Source organism: Mycetomoellerius zeteki, unplaced genomic scaffold (assembly GCF_001594055.1).
Source record: "Mycetomoellerius zeteki isolate Tzet28-1 unplaced genomic scaffold, Tzet1.0 scaffold124, whole genome shotgun sequence".
Taxonomy (NCBI): domain Eukaryota; kingdom Metazoa; phylum Arthropoda; class Insecta; order Hymenoptera; family Formicidae; genus Mycetomoellerius; species Mycetomoellerius zeteki.
In genome coordinates this window covers 821,874-849,572 of record NW_017256169.1, presented here as the reverse complement: position 1 = coordinate 849,572, position 27,699 = coordinate 821,874, and the positions used below count along the sequence as shown (strand labels likewise).

At 34.7% G+C, this 27,699-nt stretch overlaps 1 protein-coding gene across 3 annotated transcripts in view; it reads right to left on the bottom strand.

Moving 5' to 3' along the window:
• The window catches only part of heph (polypyrimidine tract-binding protein 1 heph), a 375,570-nt gene that overhangs the window by 97,015 nt on the left and 250,856 nt on the right, over positions 1-27,699 (bottom strand). For 2 of the 3 annotated variants that reach the window (XM_018461600.1, XM_018461599.1), the window contains exon 4: positions 15,991-16,140. In XM_018461600.1, the coding sequence (XP_018317102.1) occupies positions 15,991-16,140 (150 nt within the window). Of the gene's footprint in view, positions 1-15,990; positions 16,141-27,556; positions 27,623-27,699 lie in introns of those variants that run through there. The other variant, XM_018461601.1, reaches the window with a different exon arrangement.

The following is a 27,699-nucleotide window of genomic DNA, read 5'->3' as shown; positions in this document are numbered from 1 at the left end:
GTCGCAGCCTAAAGGAGCCTTTTCCCTTCAAGAAATCGTCGAAAATTTCGTGCAACACTCTAACGCCAAGTTCGAAAAAAGTTCTTAATGGGGATTTAAAAAGAAATATGTCGACGTGCGACTGGTTGCGGAGGAAACTAGACGGTTATAAAAACAGTAGAATAAATGACACAAATCTTATACACTGTTAAACATCAAAGAATCAAATTTAAACCAATTGCTTAAGTTAAATAACATTTTGTTATTTTTAATTTCCAAGTGTATCAAAATCTATTATCTTAGTGCAAAATAAGTAGTTAAAGAAACCATCACATCTAATCAACCTATTTTTTAAATTAAATTGCTTAGTTTCAAACTAAACCGTGTTCATATTAACGTATTTACTTACAATTAGTAATAAATTAAATTTCTCTGGTAAAATGACACACGCTTTTGAGCAATTATAGCTATACATTAACTGTGTCAAGTAATTGAAAAGTAAAACTACTTAGGATCTCAATTTAGATGTAACGTTTTGCCTGGAGTTACTGCGCATAAAAGGTGCGCAAAATCGATTTACTGGACAAAAACAGGACAAAAAATGTTGACCACGCAGTATTTTAATTAATCGTAATCTATTAATACTAGACAATAACTAGACAAATGTCCACGTAAATTGCATGTATTTTTACCAGAAAAACTGCTTCAGCTACTGAATAAAACTTCATCAAGTTCTTGTCCATTTCCTACGCAGTGTTGTTACAGTTAATGAGAATACAGTAATACTAGACAGTAACTATATGGAAAATCTGTCTAAGAAAATTGCATTTTTTTCATTCATTTAGATTAAGAATACATAAATTATCAATTTGCGCTCCAATTACCAAGCTTGATTCTCATTTGCCCAATAAGTTTACTTTATTATTGATTCAAATTTGATACGTTTTTTAAATAAATTCATCCTGGACAGATCGTCGAACCAATATTGTGTGTGAATTATTTGTAACTTTGCTGAAGAAGACTCCAAAGAGAATTGAAACGTTCAAGAATTTGTAATAAATCTGAAATCATTTATTATTATGAAGTACTATACATGAATTAATATTTGTGCGCACTCATTTCCGTACTGACTCTCATTAGCCTCAATTTTACGGTTTTTTTTTATTCTTTTAAATAAATTCATTGTTTCAGTTACATTAATGACAAATTGAGTTATGAATAATAGCGATCTATAGAAATCATTCAAAATAAGTGAAATTAGGTATAATTTGACATTATAAATTTATAAACAGTGTAGAAGAAAAAGATGCTGCTTATTCTCGTACCGTGAATGTGGTTTTATTCGCCGCATCGTTAAGTTCAGTGTATCGCGCATTTGCCAGGATAATTTTCAAGAAAAATCTGTGTGGCACTGCGACATAATCGAATACCGTGACTAATGATGTTCTTCACCGTCTTTTGCAACGTGCAAGAGTTCCTGCTTGTAATTAACATTCGTCAACATTGTATTTTATACGGCGCCCGTAACGCTAACGCGTTATTATCTTTGTAATGGATAATTAAAGCGACATCAAGAGGTCGTACGCAAAAGAAACTCGCGGAATCGCAATTGCAGGTTGTGCAGTACATAAAAAAAAGGAAAGACACATCGCGAAACGGTTATCTCATCACGCTATTGCAGTCACCGTCTGTCGACGCGCTTTGCGACTACGGTCGGAGCTTTTCACTCGCCGAGGCTCAACGTACGTCCGCCGGCCGTCGTAAACTTTAAAGGATGCCGCACACGTACGAGGGATGAATTTCTATCTCTCGCCCGTAATGCCGGGAGGGACGAGGAGACGGTGAGACGTATTAACGAGGAAACGAGATTAACGTTTCGCGCAAATTGGATGTTCAGGAAAAATGGCAATCGCGCGGATACGAATTAAAATGCGCAATCGCTAACGAAATCACGAGATTAAACGAGAGTTCGATCGCGACTGCGGCAGATATTCGGCCAATTAATTCGGAACACAAATCCGTCGTAGATAAGAGCGGTATGTATTATCCACGTAACAGTATTAAAATGCACGCAAATAGAAGTTACAAATAAATAGATTAATGCCTACTTTGATGTAAGAACTCTCTGCACTTCATACTTATACTATATTCCGCGAAAATTTTACGAGTCTACACTGAAAAAATGTATGTAATTTTACATGGAAACTACATGTCTATAATCGAAAAATTACCTAAATATGATTGGAAATTACAATTTCCAGTAAATTTCTAATCATATTTATGTAATATAAGTAATTTTCCAATCATAACATGTAATTTCCATGTAAAATTACATGCATTTTTTTCAGTGTAGATGCTGCTTAAAAATATATAATAATATTATTTTAATATTATTAGATCATGCAGTTATCACAACAAACTTGTATATTTAAATTATGAGGGTATTTATTAAAAATCTTGTAAAAAAATTCTCTGAAAATTCTCAGATTTTCCAAATATTTTATTCAAGACTCCAGGTAAATTTTAATGCAACTTTAAAATAAATTGTAGTGTAAATAACGCAAACAAATACATATTAAAAATTAGTGGAAGATATTGTAATTTACAATATATAGTTTCAGAATTTATTTTAGAATTCCACAAGACTATTAAAAAAGTGATCGAAGAAACAATGTTTTCAGAAAGAGAATTTAAAGTTAAGAGTAGAGTTTCAAAAATTTCCATGATAAAATTTCACGAAAATCCCTAATTTTTAGAGATAAAAAAAAATTTTCTGAAAATTCGAAGTTTTCTAGATTTTGCTAATAATCATGAATAAATAAGAAGTCTTCGAAACCTTTGAATTAATTTGTCAAAATGGCAACGAGAATGACTGATAAAGTGCAAATTATTTTTTATGATAAAGTAGATGTCACTGCATTTTCTGTGCTCGACGAGCTGAGCTTTTTTCTTTCCTCTTGCCTCGAGCCTTCGGATATCATACCGTGCGTTGCTTCAGTTTCTCTTTCTTAGCTTGTAAAATACTGCGAAATACGCATGCTTGCAAAATAGGAACAAGCCGCGCCCTCGAGTCTTTCGCGACATTCTCATCGTGTAGCTCATTCTCGAAATAAAACACAGAAAATAAATCTGTAAATTCACATATTTCATACATACGAATTTATTATTACACATTAAAAAATTCAAATTTCTCTAAATGACAGTGATATTCATTGGATAATTTCAAATATATTTTATCCTCGCAGAATTTACGATATACAGTACGGTCGACTTGAATTATATACATTTTTAATCTACAAGTTCTCTTTTTATATAAATTTTTAATTATAAGTTCTTTTTATACGCTAACGTTTCAATTACATCCTCCTAATCTACATTTCACGTCGAGAATCAAGAAAAATTGAATTATTTGTATTTCAAGAGATGTACACGCTCTCTTTCATTTCTGACGTTCTTCCGACTTTTCCGGAATTTATTCTTAAGCAGTAGACGACATGAATTTTCACCGGAATGAAAGCAGAATTATTATTTATTACCAAGACGAGAGAGACGATTCGTCACGCACAAAAAGCGAGCGTATCAAAATGTCATTGGCGGACGCAAAAAGTGGGTCGGGTTTCGAGGAGACGGCAGACTGCATTTAGATAAACGAGTGCGTTGCACGCGATATGCCGCAAGCGAGCGAATCAATAGCTCAGCCCCGCAAACGATCACGCATTCCATGAATCCGCGCATTTGCATAATGGAAATTTCATTTCAATCTAAATACGCGTGTGTCGCGTAACGCACGGCCGGCGCGGCGCACCGTCGGGTCGAACGCGTCTCCTTGCGAGCCCCCGATATATATAGTTTCGACAACCGCGAGAAGCTTCGGACTGCCCGAGACTCGCTAATGAAAATTTCATTGTGTTTGACAATCTAATTATTTTCCACGCGCGAATCAGCCCCGAAAATTATTCAAAATTAATATGTAGTAGCAACTCGCGACAAGGTCAATCGATTTCGCGAATTACCGGACACTTCTTCTATACCATCGTCGTGCTTTTTCGAGAACAAATACTTCATTGTCGACTAATCGATGTACGATAGAAGAATCGTTAATTAGATCGCGCAAAAAAGTCGTTGTAGCTAGGGAAAGCTCGGGGAAACGAACACGTGCAATAATTAGAGTATGCCGTTTGAGTACAAAATAAAACTGAACCCAACCGATCTTTTTTTCCGACTATTCTTGCTTCCTTTCTTCCGTTATGTGATTACCGCTTCCGCCTGCAATGGGCGCGACTGCTACTAGTACCGTGGGATATAACTTTAATTGAATTTAAATTGAATTTAAATATATATATATATATATATTAATATTATCGTCATTAGTTATTACATTTTCTCGCCCGCGGCGTTATCGTGCTCGTGGCATTCTGCCCTTTACAGCTATTTTCACTGGCCTCTGGACTCTTTCCGAGTGTGCGCAACCCCAATGCTTTTTGCAGCCCCTTTTAACAACGTCGTTCAATCAGCAAATTAATTAGCCAAAAATTGAAAAGTCGCCGTTATCATATGAGAGTTAGCCGAAGGGACTTTTCTCTTCCCATTTGCTTTCTCCCATTCTTAATTAAATTACATGTACGAGAGATTGCGACTGATGTCTCTGAAAACGGGTACCGTGGCACCTCGCGGATATTTTTCTCGAAAGAAACGAGATTTGAGATGAAAGACAAACAGGAACTCGGCAGGGAATCCGGGTTACGAATATCCGATGATACACTCTCCGGAAGCGTTGAATATCGCCGTACGTTTTCTATCTTATCATTTATTTACGCTAGGTAACGATCTCATATTAATTTTTATAAATGAATAGTGACCTATATAAAGATTCGATTTCGCTCACAACGCTTTCAAAATTTCATGTTTATCAAATGTTAAGGGTCGACAGGAGAAACTACGAAGACCTTTGGAGACGTATTTCTTTATGCTAAAATTACGATTAAAATACTGAGAAAATTGCAATGTAATTTGGAAAGTTACCTGAAGGCGTGTATATAGAGTTTTTTTTTAAAAGAGTAAAAACAAATTCGTTCTGATATCTCATGCGATCTGCACTATAGTGCAGTTGAGGCGCAGATAATTTTATTTATTATATTTTAAGAACCAAATTACAAAATTTGACTCAGTACGCTTCGCAACTTCATAAAAAAAGAAGTTGAAAAGATCTCATGACCCATTATTTTTAGAAGATAAAATATAAGATATAGCACAAAGACTGCATATATCTGCATCACGAATAAGAAGCAGATTAGGTATATTATTTATTATAATACATATTTTTGAATGAGATTGTAAAATCCTCCTGTAAAACGCTTTATCAGATTTTGTAAAACATAAGTTAAAAAAAGTTTCATGGCAAAATATTTCTTCTACGCGACAATATACGGCAGATTGCAGATATGTATCTGCACCGCAAATGAGATGTAAATGAGTTTGGCTCGTCACTCCTGCCGACTTTTAAACAAGGACGAATGATGCTCACGAGCGCGAGCGATGTGAATCGGAGCGTGAGCGCAGATCAAACATTTACTAGCACAAGATCACGATTGGATATTATGTAGCCTCTACACGATCAATATTATTGTTCAATTATATTTTATAATATTATTGATATCCTCTCTAGATAATTTAATATAACTCTCAATATGATTTTCAATCAAGTCGTGCAGTAACTTAGTTAATTCTTATTATAAGTTTAACGTCTTATCAATAATTATCATTAGTGATAATTAGATAGTTAGACATGAATCGATTGCAATTTTGATAACGTGATTTATTTATAACGCTAAAAATAAGCGTTGATCGCCGTAAATTGGTATCTTATTGAGCAATAAGTACTCACAGACTGACCAATATTTTAGTGCACGATATATTTCAAAGAATTTTCGATTGATACACTATAATATATAAGAGCTTTTAATTGACTGCACAAACCCTCAATATTGCCTTCAGACAATCAATAATATTGTGCAATATTATTCAATAATTATGATCGTCTAGAAGCCGCTTTTTACTTCTTTTTTTCTAATTTTTCTTAACAATGTATTAAGTTAGAACAAAAATTCATAACGCTACTTCGTTTGGATTATGTTATATATTTAAAAAAAAAATACCAATTACACCATTCAGACAGAGCAAAGTTTTAAATTTCGTTTCTTAAATTGCGTTACGATGATTTTTAACAGTTATAAGTAATCAAAGTTAAAATACTTCTTTCTTTATTTAAGTCGCGAAAACACAGTAACAAAAAATCTTAGGAACATTAAAAAAAAAATGATTTTGTAGAGAAAACTTTAAACTTTCACGATAGAAAATCGAAAATTTTCGCATGTTTCTTTTTGCTCATGTGACAGGCCTACGAAGTGAAAAGAAAAATTTTGTCTTGTAGTTTTCTATACGTAAAAATTACCAAACTCACAGAAACTCAAAAAACATAGTGATCTTTCGAAGGTAGAGATTTTAAATTCTACATTTCCTTTTTTAAATTTAAATTTTCATTTTCAACGACGAAGTTACAGCTGTTTGAATTTTGAAGTCAGTTGCGCTATGAACTTTCGTTCCAACTTGTACCGCGCTACGTTAAGTATATCGAGTTTAACGAACAAAGATAACAATCGAGTCCGAGAAACTCAGGTGAGATAATGCGTCCGCCATGTGTCAACAGCGGACTCGCGTTCGTCGAGGATTAAAAGGAGACTTCGCTGGGCGCACATCACTGAAATTCTAGGAGGTTCTGGTACAACAAACGCCAACGCTCGTATTTGGATACTTTGCAGGCACGGCTGTCGCTTTTGTAGATCGAACACCAGCGCGAAAGTCGAAGGCCGCCTAAGGGCGGAGACCGAGCAAACACAGCAGCGGCGAATGGAAAGCTCGCCGACAGCGCTCGAGGATTAAACAAAGCGCGGCAGAAATACATTTCTAATGCCGGGGATAGTTGATCGATAGTTGTTTTCCTTTTCTTTCTTTTTTTTTTCCTCGAGAGCCGCGCCCTACGCCGGATATCCGACGTAGAGAGGCGCGGCCCTTACGGCGGCGCTGCGCCCGTTAATTAAAAACGAAGAGAAACAGAAAAATCAAACTCGACGAACGCGTGTCTAACTGAGTGATATCTGCGTGAAGTTGAAACGCATGCGGTGAGAATTTTTTCGGCGGAAAAACAGCCTAATGGCGAATCAACAGTATGAAAAAAAAAATTGCCGATGTAACAGGAAGAAATTCGCGATGTTCGATATCGATAAATAAAATAGACTGTTTTTCAACGATCTACGCGTCTCCCTGAAGGCACACATGCGTTATATTTATTTTAGGGACGTAAAAATATTTTTATTATTATAAAGCTTTTGTGCGTAATTAAAAAATACGTACATTGCACCGAACAGACTGTTTTCAAAACTAAAACTTACAGATCAAAAACCCCGGACATTTCGTTTGCAACCCTTCTCCCTCCCGTCACTCGGATACAAAAATGCGTGTCAGTCAGTAAAATTGATCAAAAACAGTCACAACAAATAATTATTTCATATTTAATTGTTCATTAGCAGTACTAATTTAACGTAAGAAATTGATTAATGATAGTCAATTATTCTCCTCACATTCGATTGGTCAATTTCTTACGGCTAAAACTCACTACACCCACACGAAGAAAATTTTTTCTTAGAGTTTACCCTAAAAATATGGTAGTCGTGGGATAACATTGTATTTCGAAGAATTTTAATGTAAATCTCTCTCATTCATTAATAAAACTACAATAAAATATAAAATAAATTTGATTAATTTTACTGAAGTGCATGGTAAAAATCTTTAAAATATTATATTGTACCAGAACTTCTCTCTCTCTCTCTTCTTATACTATATTTTCAGAGTAAATTTTAAAAGAAAATTCTCTCGGTGCAGAGTTATCAAAAAATTCAAAACTAAAATTTACAGGTCAAAACAGTCAATGAATAATTATGTTACATCTAATTGTTTAGTAGTATTAATTTAACGTAAGAAATTGACCAATCATAATCGATTGTTCTCCTCACATTCGACTGCGATTGATTAATTTCTTATGGCTTAAGGCTTGCTATATCTATTGGTTTATACAATGGATTAGGACTACAGTAGCACGGGAGGAATCAAAGCAAAATATTTAGAAGGTTCCTTAAAACTCTGGACATTCAAATTATCTCGGATGCTTTCGCGGAAAATCTCGCTGGCCCTAAAAAAAGAGGGAGATATAATGTTCGGGGGAAAATAGAATTAACGGCAACTTGACAACCCTCTTTGCGGCAGACTTTTAAAACGCAAACGGCGGTGACGAATGCGACAAGTTTTTTTACTTTTTACAGGCGGTAAACATTTCCTTCGTCACATTTAAGCTTTCTAGATGAATCGCGCCAATTCGAAGGGTCGGTAAGACCGCGTGTTCGCGTTGAACGGCGCGGAAAATCTGCAAGCGAAATACAAGAGGGATGGTGGCGCGGGAGTTTGCGGGATCGGACAAAGGACCCGTTCCAGTACCAACTTAACCGGAAACTTCGAATCAAAGCAAACACGGCAAAAGTGCCCGCGGGGGTCAGCCCGGTCTGGGAACGGAGGGTTCATCGTGAAATTCGATTTACTACTGCGTCGTGATGCACATGCGCCTCCTTGGTTCTTCCCATCGTCATCGTCGTCGTCGTCGTCGTCGTCGTCGTCGTCGTCGTCGTCGTTGTCTTCATCGTGGCCGTTTGTTTGCATGTAATTGGGAAGCTTAAGCCCGGGTATACGATAATAACACGAGTTTCCTCACTTGATCGAGTTACTTACAGATTGTCTTGGCCGCCGCGGGCGGATGCGCCGTCGAAAACGAACAGGGGAAGGCGAATCGCGATTCCTGAACGGCTGGAGGCCACCGGTGGTCGGGAAATTGCATTTACGAAACACAGAGCGTGTCTGCGATTTACCGTAATTTCGACTGGAGAAGCTTTCTCAGCTGCGGCTAATGGTTGTATCTGTTGTCCATAATTTCCTAATTATTGCGATTGTAATTCCCGTTTGTGATAATAGTAAATGGTGTTGTCCAGGTTATCGCACTTTGAATAAGTTAGACATTTACGAATTATCGAGACTGAAATTCAAATAGATACTTTTTTATAATGCTTTTTTATATGAACTTTCGTTCCTTGTGAGGTAACTAATGTGATCAGATATTTTCATTTAGATTCAAAACTTTTTGTTCCGGAGAAAACGTAAAGGTAAAGATAAATACAATAATTTATATTAAAAAAATAATGCAGTTATTCTTGTATTTTTACGTGTTTGGCGAATCAGCAGGATTATTCCGTCGGAAGCAGGACGGCTGATGGTCACAATAACGCCAGAAATACCAAGCGGTCATTATTAATAGTTTCTATTTTTTAGATTAATCTTCTACCGGCAACTTTAACTCTTCAATCAGTAATAGAGGTCTTCGAGAAATAAAGCGAATATTTTTATTATTGCGGATTATAAAAAATTCTATATACTTGCCAAAGCTTTAACAACGAGGTTTTATCATCACAGAATACGGATTGTATTTTGCTTATTTTTTTACAGATTTAAATTTATCTAACAAAATTCGCATTCAAAATATCAATAGTGCCTTTAAAGATCCCTTATCGCTGGAAGGTTAATATTATATTTATTGTATAAAAGATAGGATTTTGAAATTTTATCCTTCACTCATTATGTCTTTTGTACTTACTGAAACATTTAATTTCTTATAATTTTCTTAATTTTCATGGTAATGTATTTGGTTGGTCTTTTTGGTGAGTGAGAAACGTATTTCTAATATTATTATAAATAACACGTAGACAAAAGAAAGTTTCATCAAGCAGTGTCAAATAATGCTGAAATTATATTTTATGCCGGTTGTCAATGGATAGCCGGTGCCAAAAAAAGACGTTCATATGTACGAACGACGGAATGATTTTATTGCATGAAAAAATCAAAAATTGTCGATCCATAACGTGGTAATCGGATAGTCGATAAAACTGCGTTCCCTTACGTTTAGATTTGTCAAAATCACCGGGGTTACTGGACTGGTTTTCAGAGAATCGCCGACAAGGCTTTGTCGACGCACCGCCTCCTCTCCTTCCCCTTTCCCTCCCCCTTCGAAATTATGCGAGTGCGTTTAATGCTCGCGTGCATACCCCACGCATACGCGCACTGATAACTCTAATGCGGTAGCGCACAACAGGTATGATAATGCGAATCGAGCTGGTCTGTTTATACCAGGAGGGGATTAAAGTAATGCATCGATGCACCGGTTCGCCGCATTGAGCCAGATGAAGAGATTTATCCCCTCGTGCAAATTACATACGCATTAGTGGCGGTGCTCAAACAACGCGCGAGACTTCCGCTATACGTAAAACCGCACGTGTCGCGTGACACGTTGCGATCTTGTAGATATCGAAGATGTGTGATACAGGGTTGACATTGACATTAAAAAAAGTTTTTCAAGAGCATTTACTCAAATTAAAATTGATTTCTATCCTGTATGGATAAAACATTTTTCAAAATAGATACAATAAAACGCGTGGGAAAAAGCATGACAATTTTTCGCCGTTTCTATGAGAATGGTCGTCGCGATGTTGATGTCGTTTATGCATCAGATATATATGGGAATATTTTGAAACGGATAGAGATCGAAAATATTTGCACAGCGAATATTTGATATCGAGATCTGATACCACAATCCAATCCTTTTGTTGAAGCTGTTCACGATACGAAGATATACTATAAATAGAGAATTATCCTGCAAGACTCGAGTAATGTAATGACGGTTGAACAAATATTCCTTTGAAGGAGTTCCTTGTCCGTTTATAGTGCAGTCATTTAATGGATTCCAAATAGGACGCTTCACCTATTGCGTATTTCGTGCAAAGCGCATACTGCAATTAACCATGCTGATTAGGCAATGCGCTTTGAAGCGACATGCAAACGATGAAAGGTTCATGCATTCCATACGTATCCTGATTTTATACCCAAAGGATTCAAATTTCTCGAAGCGCAATCAAAATAACGAGAACGTTGAAACAACATGATATCGTATTAGCGTTATCGTAATTCGCGGAATTAATTTCACTTGCCACCATACCAGTGCAAACAGAAATATCGTTTTAAAGTGAAGAGAAAATTCAGAATGTTCTTGATCGATGCACGTGAAAGTGTACACGGAGACACATTTTTTTTATAAGAACGAATTTTAAGATTGTTAACGTATTACATCGAAATTGTGCGCTCCAGTCATTTCGTTAATAATGTAATCCAAGTACTTTGAAGCAAGATTAGAGGTAGCGATCATTTATCGACGTAATGAGTTAACTTTTGATTAAAATTATGTATTAGTGATTTACAGCGAGGGTCTCGGCGGAATATGATCGAATCGGGAGTATAGAGGGGCGATTAGACATTGGCATAGGGGAACTAAAACGAGCCGTGAGAGAATTCAAAATCGAAACGCGCCATCAAATACGCATTCGGGAGAGGATTTACAAGTTATTCAAATATTCCCCGCTCGGTAAGCTATGATGAATACTCGGTGTTCCAATTTAATCCCCTTCGAAGCCCGTCCGCCCTCAAATCACATCCTTGCCGCTCGGTACTCGACCCTCCCCTGATTTCAGACGATTCGCCATTAATTCGTATCGAAAAAATTTTGCGCGACCTCGAGGAATCGCTGGCATGAAAAACATCCCTCCCGGAATAATTTGCAGTAAAGCGGATTTCGGTGCACCGCCAGTAAATTCGAACGAATCATTGATCGGTCTGGCACGAGCACAAATGTTAAGTGAGATTAAAAAAGGATAGGATAATATAATCCCATATTATTTAATCGTTTTTATCAGTAAAATTAATAAAATATTCTGTGAATTTCACCTGTGACGTTTACTGGATATATGTTTAAATTATAAATAGATCTTTCTTCTATACATCCCTCTTTTTAATATCGGTTTTTGTATGATGGTGAAATATTAAAAGTGGATTTTGTTGTATTTAAATATACTATATATATATATATATATACATATATTATTTCGAGGGATATAGTTATTAATTTTTGAAGTATCAAAACGCGTGAATCTGAATTTTTAGTGTATTTCAAACGTGAAGAGAATACGCGAAGTTTCGGTATACCGACTATCTACATTATTTGAAATCTGGCACAGCATATATATACAATATGAAACTGTTGGTCCATTTTTGCAATCCGTGCTTACATTGTGGAAAGTAATCATTGCAACTGGAAGTTGCGGGATTTTATAGAGACATTGTGGCAGTGCGTTGGATGTGCGTTGCTCATTTTTACATAAAATTCTATTTTTGTAGACAGACAGCATAAAACAGTCATACAAAGCGCTATAGAAAGTAATTTATAATAAAAACTCTCTCTCTCTCTCTCTCTCTCTCTCACATGTAAACTTGTCTTTAAATTCACTAAAAATAAGCACGAAGCAGCGTAGTATATAAATATAAGAAGTACATGCCATTTAAAACATATATAAATAATATTAAATATAAACATTAGATTATACCGTAAATGTGGATGACTTGGGACAAGTATAGGTGACTTGGGACAGCATGTATTTTTGTTAAATTCAATCATGGAGTCCATCCATGAATCTCTAAAGGAAGTTTAAGTTTTAAACTTAACTTAACTTCCTTTAGAAACTCATGAATAGATTCCATGATTGAATTTAACAAAAATACATGCTGTCCCAAGTCATCTACACTTGTCCCAAGTCACCCACATTTATGGTACAATATTATATAAAAAAATTTCTCATAAATATTCATGTAAATAATCCATATTTTTTTCATAATAAAATTAATCACAATAAAATATTTAACATATATTATACATATAATATTATATAATCTATAACGGAATATAAAAATATACCGGGAATTATTTCTTAGTAATATAAAGAATATTATTGTTCCATTACATTGATTACGAATATTCCTGTAGATATATAATCCGTATTGTTCATAATATAAAATTGAATCATATAGATAAATTTGAATCATATAGATAAGAGATACAGAGTATATCCGAATGTATCTGAGGGACACTTATAGCGATTGCATCGTATGCGGGCGCAAAGTCGCGATGCGATTGAGAGATGGACAAGCATCATTATTTGAATACGTCGTCGTGTCGCAGACGTCGCACATCGCAAAACCCGCAGAGTCAAAGACATAGAAAATGGACTGCGCGATCCGTATCTAAGTAGTATTCAAGTGGTTGACAATAATGAGAGAGAGAAACCGTGTGAAAGACGGCCAATCTCCCTCTCATTCTCTTTCCCATCATACTGTTGAATGGAAAGAGATAGAGATAGCCGTCTTCCACGGTCCCTTTCTCTTACTTTTATCGACCATTTTGACACACGAATCGCGCAGTCTATTCTCTATATCTTTGCGCAGAGCTTTATGAAGCGACGTTAACCTTCTAGCGAGTATTGTCGCACGTGCGGGCAGGGAATTAATACCACCAAAACGAATTGATATTTTGATCACGCAGGCTGGAACGACGCTCGCGCGGGCTCGCGTAAACGTAATTTCGTTTGTGCGTAATTGAGCGTACTCCGGGAGAGATCGCGGATGGTTAGTATCGTTCGTAAAACTCGATAGCACCACTGTGATAGTTATGCCACGAAATTGCTCCGAATTTGCCATTCCGTCGGTTTTGATCCAACCATAACGCGCAGTGAAGGAGAAGCATTAAAATTTATCAACCCAATTACTGCTACTAAAACGCGATAAATAATTTATTTCCTCGTTAATGAAGGATTCGTCTATATATGCGAATGCAAACTTTATAATATTTATATTAAAAAAAAATAAACAATATTTACACTGAAAAAAATGCATGTAATTTTACATAGAAATTACATGTTTATGACTGGAAAATTACATAATATGATTGGAAATTTACAATTACTAGTAAATTTCCAATCATATTTAAGTAATTTAAAAAGATAGTTTTCGAGTTATAAACATGTAATTTCCATGTAAAATTACATGCTTTTTTCAGTGTATATTTAAAAAAAATTATATTTAAAAAAAATAAAAATCAAGTAGATGGATAAAAAGGGCCATATTTGGTTAAGGTGGGTCTAATATTTATATGTAAATTTTTATAATTTCCAGTTCAAGTATAAATTGCGCGCCGATTGCTTGTCGATCTTAAAACAGTTCTAGACTAAAGCTATTAGGGTATAATGTAATATCACAAATTAAATTGACAAGCGATTTAATATTATTGATGCTAATGATTTTTTAAATACTGTAAAGAATTTATTGCGAAAGATATCACCTCAGCAGGGATTCGAACCTCGATCTCCCTCATTCCGTATAAGCGTCTTACCAATTCGAAACTATTATTAAGCACTAAAACCCGCTTTGATCGAATATGGCTCTCTTCACTCATTTATGTTGCATTTTCCTCAGTATATCTTGGTCCATTTTCATTTAATATTAAAAAATTAAATATTAAATAATACATTAATTTGAAAAATTCGTAGCGCTAAGAATTTTAAAATTCAAACAGTTGTAACTCTAAAAATAAACGAAATTTAAATTTATAAAGGGGTTTTAAAGTTTAAAAACTCTATCTTCGAAAAGTCTTTTTGAGTTTCTGTGAGTTTGGTAATTTTTACATTCAGAAAACTACAAGCTAGACAAAATGAGAAATTTTCTTCTCACTTTGTGGATCTGTCATGTATCCAAAAAAGAATTTGCGAAAATTTTTTACTTTCTAACGTGAAAGCTTAAAGTTTTCTCTACAAAATCGTTTTTTAAAGATGTTCCTCAGATTTTTTTATTACTGAGTTATCGCAGAATAACTGGAGTATTTTGACTTGATTGTTCAGATGCTCGCAATTCCGTTAGAAGTTATCACACATACTGCTATTCAAAAAAGATTCTTGAAGCTAAAACTTTGCTTTATCAAATGTCAAATTGATCTGTAATCGTCAAATTTAAAAAAAAACATGTAGCTATGATATAAATGAAGTAGCGCTACTAACTTTTCCAATCCAATATAAATGTCAGAGATACGTAAGACTTTGCGAATCTCTCTCAACGAAAATAAAAAACAGCCGAAAGTAAAAGATACCTCTTCAACTCTCTTACCACTGAAGTAAGGAAGTATATTTAAGTATCGCATCTACAGCAGATAACACGAGAGCAAGACAAGCTGGTCGATAGGAAATGTTGCTCGATAAACCGACAATGAAACTCGATAAACCGGCTCTTTTATCATACGAAATAATAGCTTTGCGATGCGTGTAGCGTCACGAACGAGCGTCGATAGAAAGGGTGAGTTGCTAGGCGGATCAGAGCTGACGAGGACGACGATACGTCGAGGGGTTGCGCTTCTATGGGGTTGAGAGCACGCGGTCGCCTTTGTAGCGACGCGGGGCGGAATGCGGCGCGGGTAATAATGGATAATAATGCTTAAACGGACGATCGTCAACTCGACTCGAATCGACTCGACTCGACTAGATTCGACCGCGTATCGGCGATTCGATTGTCTCCGCTATTGCACGGCCCATCCATGCGCGTCATGGCTGTCGAAACGCGTCATTCATGCGGCACAAACTCACTCATCCTCTCTTCCTCTTTCGTCCTCTCAAGCGCGTTGCAGCACTCTCATCTCCAGTCTGGCAAGAGTACAATGTCGCAGAGCACGTGCAAACGGCGCCGTTATACGGAACGATGGCGCCGTTTGCAGCGCTGAAAGATATCGCGATCAGGCAGCCCGAGTAAATGAGAAATTCTTCCACTCAATTCTTCTTCTTTTATGCATCGATGTTAATTTCTTACTATTATTTTTAGTTTGTACTGATATCAGTACGAAGTAACGATTTGTAATGACCTGTTATGCGTTATTTTGAAATAACATTTGAAATAGATAATAGTCGAGTAAGAGATTTGTAATTAATCTGGACTTACCTGATTCTTGCCCTTGAGAACAAGTACATTGGTAACACGGCCGAACGGCAGACCTAGATGGATGATCTCTGCCTCTGTCACCTCGTTAGGTATGTTCCTGATATGAATGACTCTGGAAGGTTTGCCGCTGTGACTCTTGTCGAGCTTAACCTGAAACAAAAAGAATGGATCCCTGGTGAGTCGTCGAATAAAATGAGCTGAGAACTTAATGTCTACGTCACCATAAATATATAGCCCAGAAAGGAAAGAAGATATAAATGGTCTCATAAATAAGAAAAGATGTTAGGATCATGTAATACTTAAGAAAATAATCTCATTACTGTTCTCGCAAGACTACAACACGGTTAAATGTCCAAATATAGTTAAGCTCTCATGTATGTGTTTTAAAATAATGAAACAGTCTGTTTCGTAAAGACCATAATATTTGCATATCGTTCTACCATCATAATTATAAATTAATTACCTTATCTTTTTAAGTATTATATTACTCGTTCAAAAGTTTGGAAGTAATTTATAAACTTGTAAGGACATACATTAAAAAATCAACTATATAAAACTTTAATTGCTGCTATGAAATAATACGTTACAATAATTTTAACTGTTAACTACTTAAAATTAATTATTAGTATCTGAAATTTCATATTTTTTTTATTTTTATTAAAATGTCTATTTCTTTTAGTTATTGCCATACAAATTCGAGACATCCTACTTATTAATTTTTAAAACTAATTATTAAATATTTTTAGTCACACTGTAAAAAATTAAAAAATCAATCTCTTTATAATGTCAGACTGTAATTAATAAACAAATAATAATTATGATGATAACAATCACACTCAAACCATGAAAACTTGTTATTTTTTTATAATAAGACAATGACATAGCATGTTCATTTGATAAAATTCTTTAAATGAAATATTTCCTTGGAAGTATAATTAGAAATAAATAATAGACTATTCAACGTACTATTATTTGTTTCTAATTATATTATACTTTCAAGGAAATATATTTTATTTAAAGAATTTTATCGTGAATCGAGTGTACCGTTTTAACGTAGTTAAAACAGACAATCAAGTTCTCATATCACGATGGCGTTTTGGAAGTATCGACGCTGTTTTGATCTAAAAAAAAAAAAACAGTGCTTCCAAACTTTTAAAGGATAATGTATAAATTTTAACACAGAGAAATTTAACAAATCTCTTTCATCTCCAAGACGGTTGGCCAACGATTAGTAAACATCATTTATCAAGGAATACAGAGGCAAAGATTATCTATAAAGACCTATCGCTAACAAAACATGCCGAAGCATCAAGCATACATTGATACCAATCCTTCGAGTTAAATAACATTTTATTATTTTTGATTTCCATGTGTGTCAAAATGTAAATCAATCCATGTTAGTTTCAAATCATTCATATTAAAATATGCGTTTAATAAATAATAGATTACATTGAGTCAAATTTAATATATTTTCTTGAGTTAAATTATTTAACGTCGTCGTTTTAATCAAATTAACGATATATTATGTAAGAGAAGCGGCGACCTATAGAAATGGGAAAAATAATTCAAATTATATAGGTTTAATAATATAATTTGACATTATATGAATTTAACAGTGTCGTCTGCATAATTACTATAAACTTTGACACTTAAGAAATGTCAATTTTCTAGTCTATAAAATCGCCGGAAGAAAGGAGACCGATTCGGGTTCTTACGACGCGGGGCGTGAAGGATCAAGCTCACACGATTCTAGTAGAAAAAGACGGATGCAGTCAGCCAGTCTGGCGAAAGTTTCATCTGGAGTTCATTCTCTCGCGCGAGGTAGAGGAGAACTTTTAGAATTCTCGGCCACTTATATTATTCCATATGCGGCAGAGGGAAGTCGAAGAACGCGCAAGATATGCACGCATATACCCTCGTTGTGTACGTGTGTACACTTACTTAAGCTTGTGCCGCCGGGAGCGGTGTTTTCAATCACGGTTCTATCTAGTCGAACTCGAGAGTGCTTCCTCCGTCCTCGCTTCGGAAAGAACCCACCGAAATCCATCCTGCTCTCTCGGCTTCGCCGCCGGTTTTAGTCTTTTTTTTTTCCTTACCACTTTTCCTAGCCCGTTCTGAGGCTCTCTTAGAAACGTCGCTGAGGTTTAGTCGGGCTTAACTGATCGGAAAACGCGCTTCTTACCGGGTTAAGGAAGATGGATATTTCAGAGATGCCCGATCCTTTATCCCCCTCCCCTCCCTCTCATCCTTTTTTTACGTCTTGGAATGGAGCTCGAACGAGTGGCGGATATTTTTATTTGAATTAATCGATACAATGTAGAGCAGAACAAGAGGTAGATAATTAAAAATAATTTGTGGATTACGAGTTATTAGCGGATAATTGATTTAATTAATCAGTTGATCAATTAATCGTGCGAACAAATTTGTATGTATAGCGTAGGGGAAATATAAATATCCCACGGCAATGAAATGGAATATATAATAAGTGGAATTTTTAAGTTATATAATATGCTCATCTCACAAACCGAACCAATTTCATAAATAGAATCGCGTATAATCACATTATATTATATACCGCAGACAAAGAATATAGACCAAGCAGTATTTTGAAACAATTGATAATTCTGACATTATCAAATATAGGAATAGATAAAATAATATAAGCATCTGAAAAATATTCTATCTACTTGTATTTTATTAATAAAGAATTGTAGCCTACCATTTGTCCTTAATACTTGTCCTTACTATTCCATCAAGAATGATGGAATAGTAATACGTGAATAGTGTAGTAACTGCTACAGTGCAATTTTCTAGCAGAATATCTTATAATTGCTCAAAAGATATTAGAGGAGGAAATCTGTTTTTCACTCTACTCTTCAAAACTACATACAAGTAATATTTAAATCAAGCGATTACCTGGACAGGAAAGATATTGGTTTTGGAGAACAAAGAGCAATTTTGGAATATAAAAAAATAATTTATGTATATATAAGCAGTTGAAAGAATTACTATTAAAAGAATACTACAACATTCCATTAGTAATTATTTAATTAGAAAATTGAGTGAAAAGAAAATTTCATTCTCCAATATCATTTTATATAAGCAATTGAAAAATGTTTTACTGAAAGAATAGTACAACGTTCCAATAATAATTGATAATTATTCAAACATTGAAAAATTATTCCAACAAGGAATAGAATATGTATTAAAAGCAAATAACAGACCAACCTCTTATTAATAAAACAAATAGTAAAATAAATAGCGTATTTCTCAGGTGTTAATATTGTTATGTATGTCTATCCTTCGTAACGTACATTCAATTAATTTTCAATTTATACTTATTTTCAACTTATTCTCAATTATGTAGAGCAAATCCGAATACTTAATAGAAAAATCCTATGAGAATTAAACGGTTTATCTTCTGCCTCATAAACATCGGGATTGGTCGGCATTAACTCAAGTATAAGAGGGAGTCGGTGAATTATGTCCGGCAGTATTTGACTACTTGCGAATGAATTAAAAATCAACTCTCGCCAATGTCCCTTTACATTCTTCTCAATTTTACCGACGTCCTTTTTGCAACCACGACGTCGCGTTTTAATCTCGCTTGTACGAACTGTTGTAACGGCGACGACGACGGCGACGACGACAACACAACAATGAAATCGGATTATAAGCGAATTGCCGTGCCGTATCGCGGTGGTATACCAACGTCGTAATAAGGTGGCTTCCATGACAAGGGTGGCCGACGACAGTTCGTTATGAAAAGTGTTTCTAGCTCAACAGGTCTAAAATCGCATCGCAATGAAACGACCATGATTTAATTTTTGGTTGCGAATCTTTAAAAATATAAAAAAAGATGTAAAGGAATATAAAAAGAATTAATACATCGCTCATTTGCTACAACGACATAACTAAAAAATTGTCATTTTTAGTTGCTTACACAAAAAGAACGGATATGTAAAGAAAAAAAAGAAAGAATATATTTTAAAAGGACACATAATTTTATTCGTCTACAATCAATTATTACACTAAAATTGCATTTTAAAATGAACATCACAAAAAATTTTAATGATTAAAAATTGTAATTCGTTTTCTATATTTTTTCTTTATTATTTGTATCGTTGTTGTATCTAACAAATCAGCAATATAAGAAACAAGAAAAATTATAAAAGTATAAAAGGAGATGGAGGTGAAATCTCTATCGACGTTACTTCACATATTAATTGTTAGTGATTAATATTGGTACTTTGTAAACTTTATGTACAACATTTAATGTACATATAAAAAAATCAATTACGGAAATTGGAAATCTATTGATTAGAAGCCTTGTCTTAGTGCGCGAGAAAATAATCCCTTGTACGTTCTTGACTCTACGCGAAGCAATAACTCCTTGATTTTCTCGATCGATCCTTTCTAAAGGTTTCTCTGTTAAACGAGGAAACAAAAGGGAATAACAGAGCAACCAGTAGCAAGACTCTAAATGCTCTTTTGTTTCCTACGTCATAATCACCGGTTGTAACACGGTGGTTACAGCAAACGTAATAGAAAGAACGTGCGGTGAGTTGAGAAACAAGCGTTAACCGCACGTCGGAGGAATTGACCCTAAATGCGAAAGTATTTGGAGGAGGCGCGACAGCGACGCGAAGAATTCCGCGAGCGTTCCGGAAAAGTCGAGGATACGACGTGAGTGGCTGTCGAATCCAGAAGAAGGGCCTTAATTGCTCGGTGTTTCTTCGACGTACGCGAAAATCACGCCGTGGAGAAACACGGCCGTCGCGCAAACAAGGTTCGCTTCAAGTGACGTTCATTCACCGTCGAGAATGGCTTCGAGAATCACTATACCACCACCACCATTCCTCCCGTTTCAAGTGCGGACGACGTGTTTCCAGGTTCTCCACTTTGATCGTACATAGGGTGAGGTACCGACACCCTCGTCCTCCTTCGACTTATTTGCTCGACTACGTTCAAAAACATCATCTTAAGTCACTAGTAATTTAATACAATTGTTATTGTATTTAAATTAAGTTTAGTTGTATTGTTGCTATTTTTTAGTATATTATTCTGTCAACTGAGGCATTTATAAGTGTTACAAGACATATATGGCCGCTTATGATAAAAGGCGCAAATTTATTGTAAGACGTTTGTGGCAATAAAGATTAGGCGTTTGTGGCAATAAAGATTAAACATACACTGTTAGAAATGTGATCACGAGTTTCCTTTACATGTAAATGAAGCTCATGGTTATGAACGAAATTAAAAGTAATGAATGATTATTTAACTGAAAATTAAGTTACAGTAGTTACTTAAATATAATGAACGTGTACATTAAATTTATGAAAAATACATTAAATTTCATATACATGTACACAAATATACTTTTTAGTTATAAATACATTAAATTTAATGTAATGTTATGAAGTTAAGTTCAAAATGTGTAAATTAAAAGTATATTAAATTTCATAAAATTTTTAACAGTGTATCAAAAGTCCATTATATCCGAAAAAGTTTTAATAACCGAACCGTTAATATCAAGTATAAGTTTTCCACTGAAGGACAAGTTTTCCACTAATAATCGTACATGTTCTTTTTCAACATGAGCGTACGCAAGAGGAGCAGGGGGTGCTTGCCTCCGCCCCCTAAATTTTGGCAAGAAGAAATAATTAAATTATAAAAATCATCTTTATATGACGAAAAGTTAAACGTTCATTGGCCAATGCATAGTCATGCGTTATTCATGCGAAAGTTCGTTGAAGATCCTCGAAGATTGGCTTTAATATAAGTATTTTAACCCTCCGCTGTTAACATGAAAGTTTAACTCTTCTGCCGGTAACAGGGATCTTCGAGAAACAGAGCAATTTTTTATTGTTCCGGATTATATAAAAAGGTGAAAAAATTCTGGTGTACTTGTCAAAGCTTTAACAAGTTTTTATTATCATGGAATAGTATTTTACTTATTTTTTTACAGATTTAAATTTACCTACTAAAATTCACAATCAAAATATCAACAGTATACCTTTAAAGACTCTAGTTGCAGATGGAAAGTTAAATTATGAAAATTATTTTTATGATGAAATGTTAAAATTATTAATTCATTCGCCAATGCGAGGATCATGCGTTATTCGTACGAAAGTTCGCTAAAGGAAGGTTTTAATACAATACATCCAAGCATTTTAACAGATTTTGTATTTTTAGATTTAGTCATGTTTTTCTTCATAGGAGTGAAATCGAGATTCGGTGCAAAATTCCTTTCTATTCCTCGTTATCGTCCGAAGAGACAAGCCTCATCGGAGCCGATAATTGAGCATAATAGAGGTAATTCGTGGAAAATCGTTCGTAGAAAATAGGCCACGTGAGAGCCTCGTGCGTCACAATGGCGGACGCTACCAAAAGTCGAACGTGACCCTACGATCTGATTTATTGACAAATGCGCCGCTGCATGGTCGCGATAGCGTGCATTCTTGTTTGACATGGGGCCATATATTTTCCGATGTTACATGTCATCATACACGCCACACAAGCGATTGATAAAAATTTCCAATGGTAATTTCGGCACGAGAAAAAGAGGGAAAGATGAAAGAGAACGACGATTAATTTTTTTAAGGGCTGTAATACAAAATAATTCAGAAATATCGCCAATTTTAATGATATTTATAATAGCATTACGCATTATTATCTTATACGTCCGAGTTATTTGAATACTAAATTCAACTTCCATTGTAAAATTCAGAAGCGTGTGAATTATTCAGACGCGAGCACATTATATCATCGCGATTTGCCATAATTGCTTTAACAAAAAATGCGGATACGCTTATATAATATATCCGTGTTTTTTTATACGCGTATTTCCCAATAAAATACTCTACATGAGCAGCGGATTTAAGAGACTGTAAAGCAGAAAGCAGTGGTAGCTAATAGATTCGTTGTGTATATACGTATTACAAGGAATTGCATACGTAAACGTACATTACGTCACGTCTGGTGAAGTGCCGTTAGGAAATATTACGCGAGCGATAAACACGTGATCGTAATTCTCGTCCCCTACGCGTTCTATACATGTCAAAGGTAAAGCGTGTAAAAGCGAAGTTAACACGTCAATAATCTTTACGGCATCGCTGCCGTTAAGCAAATGCTGCTGGCTTTTATCTGTAAATGAGAGCAGCCATCCGTAGCGGATGCTGCCTGTTACATAGTCATGTCGATCATCAAAAGCGATCGTTACGGGAAATAGCGAATAGATACATCGATGAATCGACAATTCGTATATTTTGATATAGCTGGCGGTGAATCATCATCAATCTTTCCCCTAAATAACCCTTTTTCACTTTCAACTATCGCGGATTTAAAAGAAATATATCCACTAAACGCAAAGTATCATAGTATTATAAAAAATAAAATTCAAAATCCGAAGAATTAAATTATTTCGTTTATAATACATAAAAGATAGGTATTAGTTATCTGAAAAAAATTTGTATGGTATAGAAAGAGAAAGAAAGAGAGAGAAAAGTAAATAAGTACATTGCAATCTGTTATTGTATTACAAATATAACGAAAAAAAAATTTCATGTTACTATAAATGCATTCTCTCGTCGTAACGCGAGAATTTTTCCGACGGTGTAAAATAATCGTATTTTCATTTTGCGTATTTTTATACAGACCGTGATCCATATAGAAGTGTTTGAATTGTCTTACAGAATTTATTATAAAAAATGGAAACTATTTCACAATCGTATTAAAAGTATTTCATTGAAGATATTTCATAACATAGTTATAAACCAAATACAAATACGTACACGAAAAAAAACAGTTTTGTTAAAGTACTTAAAAATCAAGCTAAATACATGTCCAACAATAAATTTTGTTGAACTATCAAAGTAATTACGTACAACGCTCAAACTGATTGTTACAATTGCAACATTATTTATTATGCTTGAATTTCCTACACTGAAAAAGATTTCTAGTTAAAAGTGAATAAATCAGAAGACTCTGATCATATCAATTAGAATTCTGGTTATCTCAACTAGAATTATAATAGATTTAATTAGAAAATTTTTAATTTGTCCATTTTTAATCAGAGAGAATTCCAATGAATGTAACCGGACTCTTTTTCCAGTGTACAGTCACTAAAACTTTTAGAGTGAATCACACTCTGATGAGTGAAATCTCACTCTTAAAGACTGAAAATTGAGCCACTCTTTTTCAAGACTGACTCAATTTTCACTCTTTAGAGTAAGATTCCACTTCGAAGAATTTAAAGATTAATTATTCTTTGATAGTCCAACAATATTATATTTTCAGATTCGTATCTATCTAAATTTTTAGATATTGTAGAAAAATTATTCTTTCCGTATACTATTCAATTTAACATAACTAAACAATAAATATTTAAAATATTGCAAAGTATCGTAGGAAAGTATCGCAACAATTATCAACATATATCGCGATATAGAAGTGATTCATATTCATACGCTTATTTTTCTATCGCGATTAAGAAGTACGCATGCAATATCGCGAATTTATATTCATGTTTCGCGAGCATAACACAACTTGTAATCTACATAGCTGCATATAAGATCAATCATTGTGCTAAGCTTTGCGCTTCTGTCTCAAGGTTACTTACAACAGTCAAATGTCGTAGTCGCCAAGTTCATTATGTTTACGTGGCGCCTTACATTAATAATTCGCGAATGCTCCAAGCATGTAAGATAAATGGCGCATTAAGTCACAATTATCCGCCGTAGGCTATAATACAAATTGCCTTCGATAAAGCGATCCGAGAATTCACGGCGATAAAATCAAGAATTCCGCTGGAGAGCAGAACGAAAACGGAAGATACGCGATGACATTTTCTCCTTTTGCTCCCGAAGAGCTCGCGATACTATAATATGAAATTCAAAAACGTAAACTGTCAAATTTATAATGTCAAATTATATCCAATTTGTATTATTTTTAATCATTTCTATAGAGATCGCCACTTCTTTTCTATTCAATATGTCGTAAATTTAACTGAAACAATGGAGTTAAACAATTTAACTGAAGAAAATGTATTAAATATGACTCAAATTTAGTTTATTATTTCATAGTGCATAATAAATATAGGCGTTGTTTACATTAAAATTAATGATAGAAATGAATTCATTTTGACGCGCATATAAGAAATTAAAAATAATAAAATGTTATTTAATTCACGGAATTAAAGTTAACATTGCTCTTTTGATATCGAACAGTGTATCCGATGTAAAAATGATTACGTATCAATCCTAAAAAGCGCAGTTAAACGAGATGTTAGTCACCGAAGGACCACATCGTGGATACACTTGAAATTAAAGAACGGTCAACTAAAGCGTAAATGTAAAGGGGGGGGCGTAGGGAAAAACAGGATTTCGATCCCCGTAATGGGCGATTGGTCGCGTTCGCCTCATTTGCTCGCTCCGTGCCACTTTCCAAAATGAAGGAAAGCCGGAGAAGAGCACCGTGGCTTTTCGCTGTTTTCCTTGCCTCTTGCACGAAGATAAATGTTGCGCAGCGAGCCGCATCAAACCTTCGGCCTCGTTCGATCGTAATTGATAAGAGGGGACCGGGGCACTCCAGATTGGGAGCAATCTTAGAATTCAGAGCAACCTTCTGACCAACTGATTTTTTCTTTTACTTATAAGTTTATCCTTCTCTGATACATAATACACTGAGAGAAAAAATGATTTCAATTACCATAATTTATAGTTATTTTAGATATCAAATATATATATTTTTTAAATAGAATTATAAATATAATAATTATTTTACCATACAGTTATAGTTATAAATACTAAATACTTTTCTCTCAGTGTACAATTTCAATCGTCACAGGAATAGAAATACATCGTAAATACAGAGATGCATTTACGATATATTTCGTGAGAAAACTTTCACAGAATATTCCTTCGTCATATACGGATCTCGTGCCATTTTCATCGAATGTGGAACAATGTCATTTCGTAGACTCGTTTCTTTATAAATAAATGTAGTTTACAATATTTGCGGCAATGGAAACAGTACTCGAGGCAAAGCGCGAAAAGTACGTAGTGTTGAAAAACACGAACCGTTTTCGTATCGTGAAGCAAATGCAGTGAGAAAGAAACGCAATAAGTTTCCGATGTTCAAAGCTACGACAAATAAATATTTTCGTGAGGAAAGATGCAAAAGTTACGTCGAGCGTTGCGTACTTACTCACTTCGCGAAACATCTCGATAAATGAATATCTCTATTTCTATTAATATAGATTAATTTTAACTCTCTGGAACTGACCAAATTCTGTAATATAATTGCTGGAATTGTGTAAGACTCATTGAACGTTAATTAACCTTGAAGTAGATAGATACACAGAATAGCCTAGACAAACTTTATCTTTATACTTATATTTTTTAATAATAAGATAACGTGGTACAATTTGAATATAGTACAATTCTGAGTGAAATAAAATTTGAATCCAATTTTCGAGATTCAAATTTAGTAACTTTCTCATTGTGTGGAGGATAACTGAAGGATACCAAACAAGATAAAATTAAACTTGAACTTCGAAAATTGGATTCAAGTCATATTTCATTCAGAATTGTATCATGCTCGAAATCGTATCACTTTATTCTATATATAAAGTCAAATTTATATTATTTATGCCTTTACACTGTTAAATTCATAATACCAAATTATACCCAATTTGAGTTATTTCTATACGTGCCAATGCTCCTACTTAATATATCGTTAATTTGATCAAAACAATGTAGTTGAACAATTTAATTTACAGAAAATGTATTAAATTCGACTCAAATTTAATTTATTATTTACTATAATTGTAAGAGCATACGTTAATATGGACGTTGTTTACGTTAAAATTAATCATACAAATGGTGTTTTATATTTTGACACAGAAGTTAAAAATAGTAAAATGAAGGGATTTCAGTGATTATTGCTCCTTTGATACTTAACAGTGTATAAAATAGAGAAATATAAAAATAATGAGCTTTAAGACTTCTGGGCTACTTTTTCTTTTCCAAAACAAGATTTTTGAGATAACTATGCGTGAAATGCTGTTGCTATCTATTTAAAGATTAAGAGGCACTGATTAATTTCAAAGAATCAAAATAATAAAAATGAATACTAAATATATTTTAATAAGAATAAATTCCAAATTTGCTATGTAATATAAAGAAAATCGAACTGTTTGACATTTTTGACAAAGAGGTTCATAATCAGAGTGGATCTAATAAACCGTCAGTTCCGGAAGGTTAATCTCATTGTCAGGGTTCAAACTTACTTTTTATCTTTCTAATTCTAAGAATCAGAAAAAGTTAAAGAGCAAATAACCGAGATTAAAGTCACTCTATATTGATGATATATAAAAATGGACAAAAGACTTGTCTCAGCGCTGAAAGATCACGATACGGGATTCAAATTTTAGTCCCACGTGATCGCCATGCTTGCATTATCGATAGCCGGCGCCATATTACTCCGAGCACTTCGCGCGAAAGAACGAACGGGGTCGCGGAGTGAGATGTTTCGTAACACGGCGCGAGGTAAGGTGGTTACTTACGTCGAGGAAATTCATGCGCATTCTCAGGTGCGAGCTTCCCCTGCCCCACGTTTCGTGCTTGATGCTGCCGCGCATGTCTACGGATCCGCCGAGCGCCAGCAGGTGGTGAGACTCGCGGTAGACGTCGAGCGGTACCGGCTGGC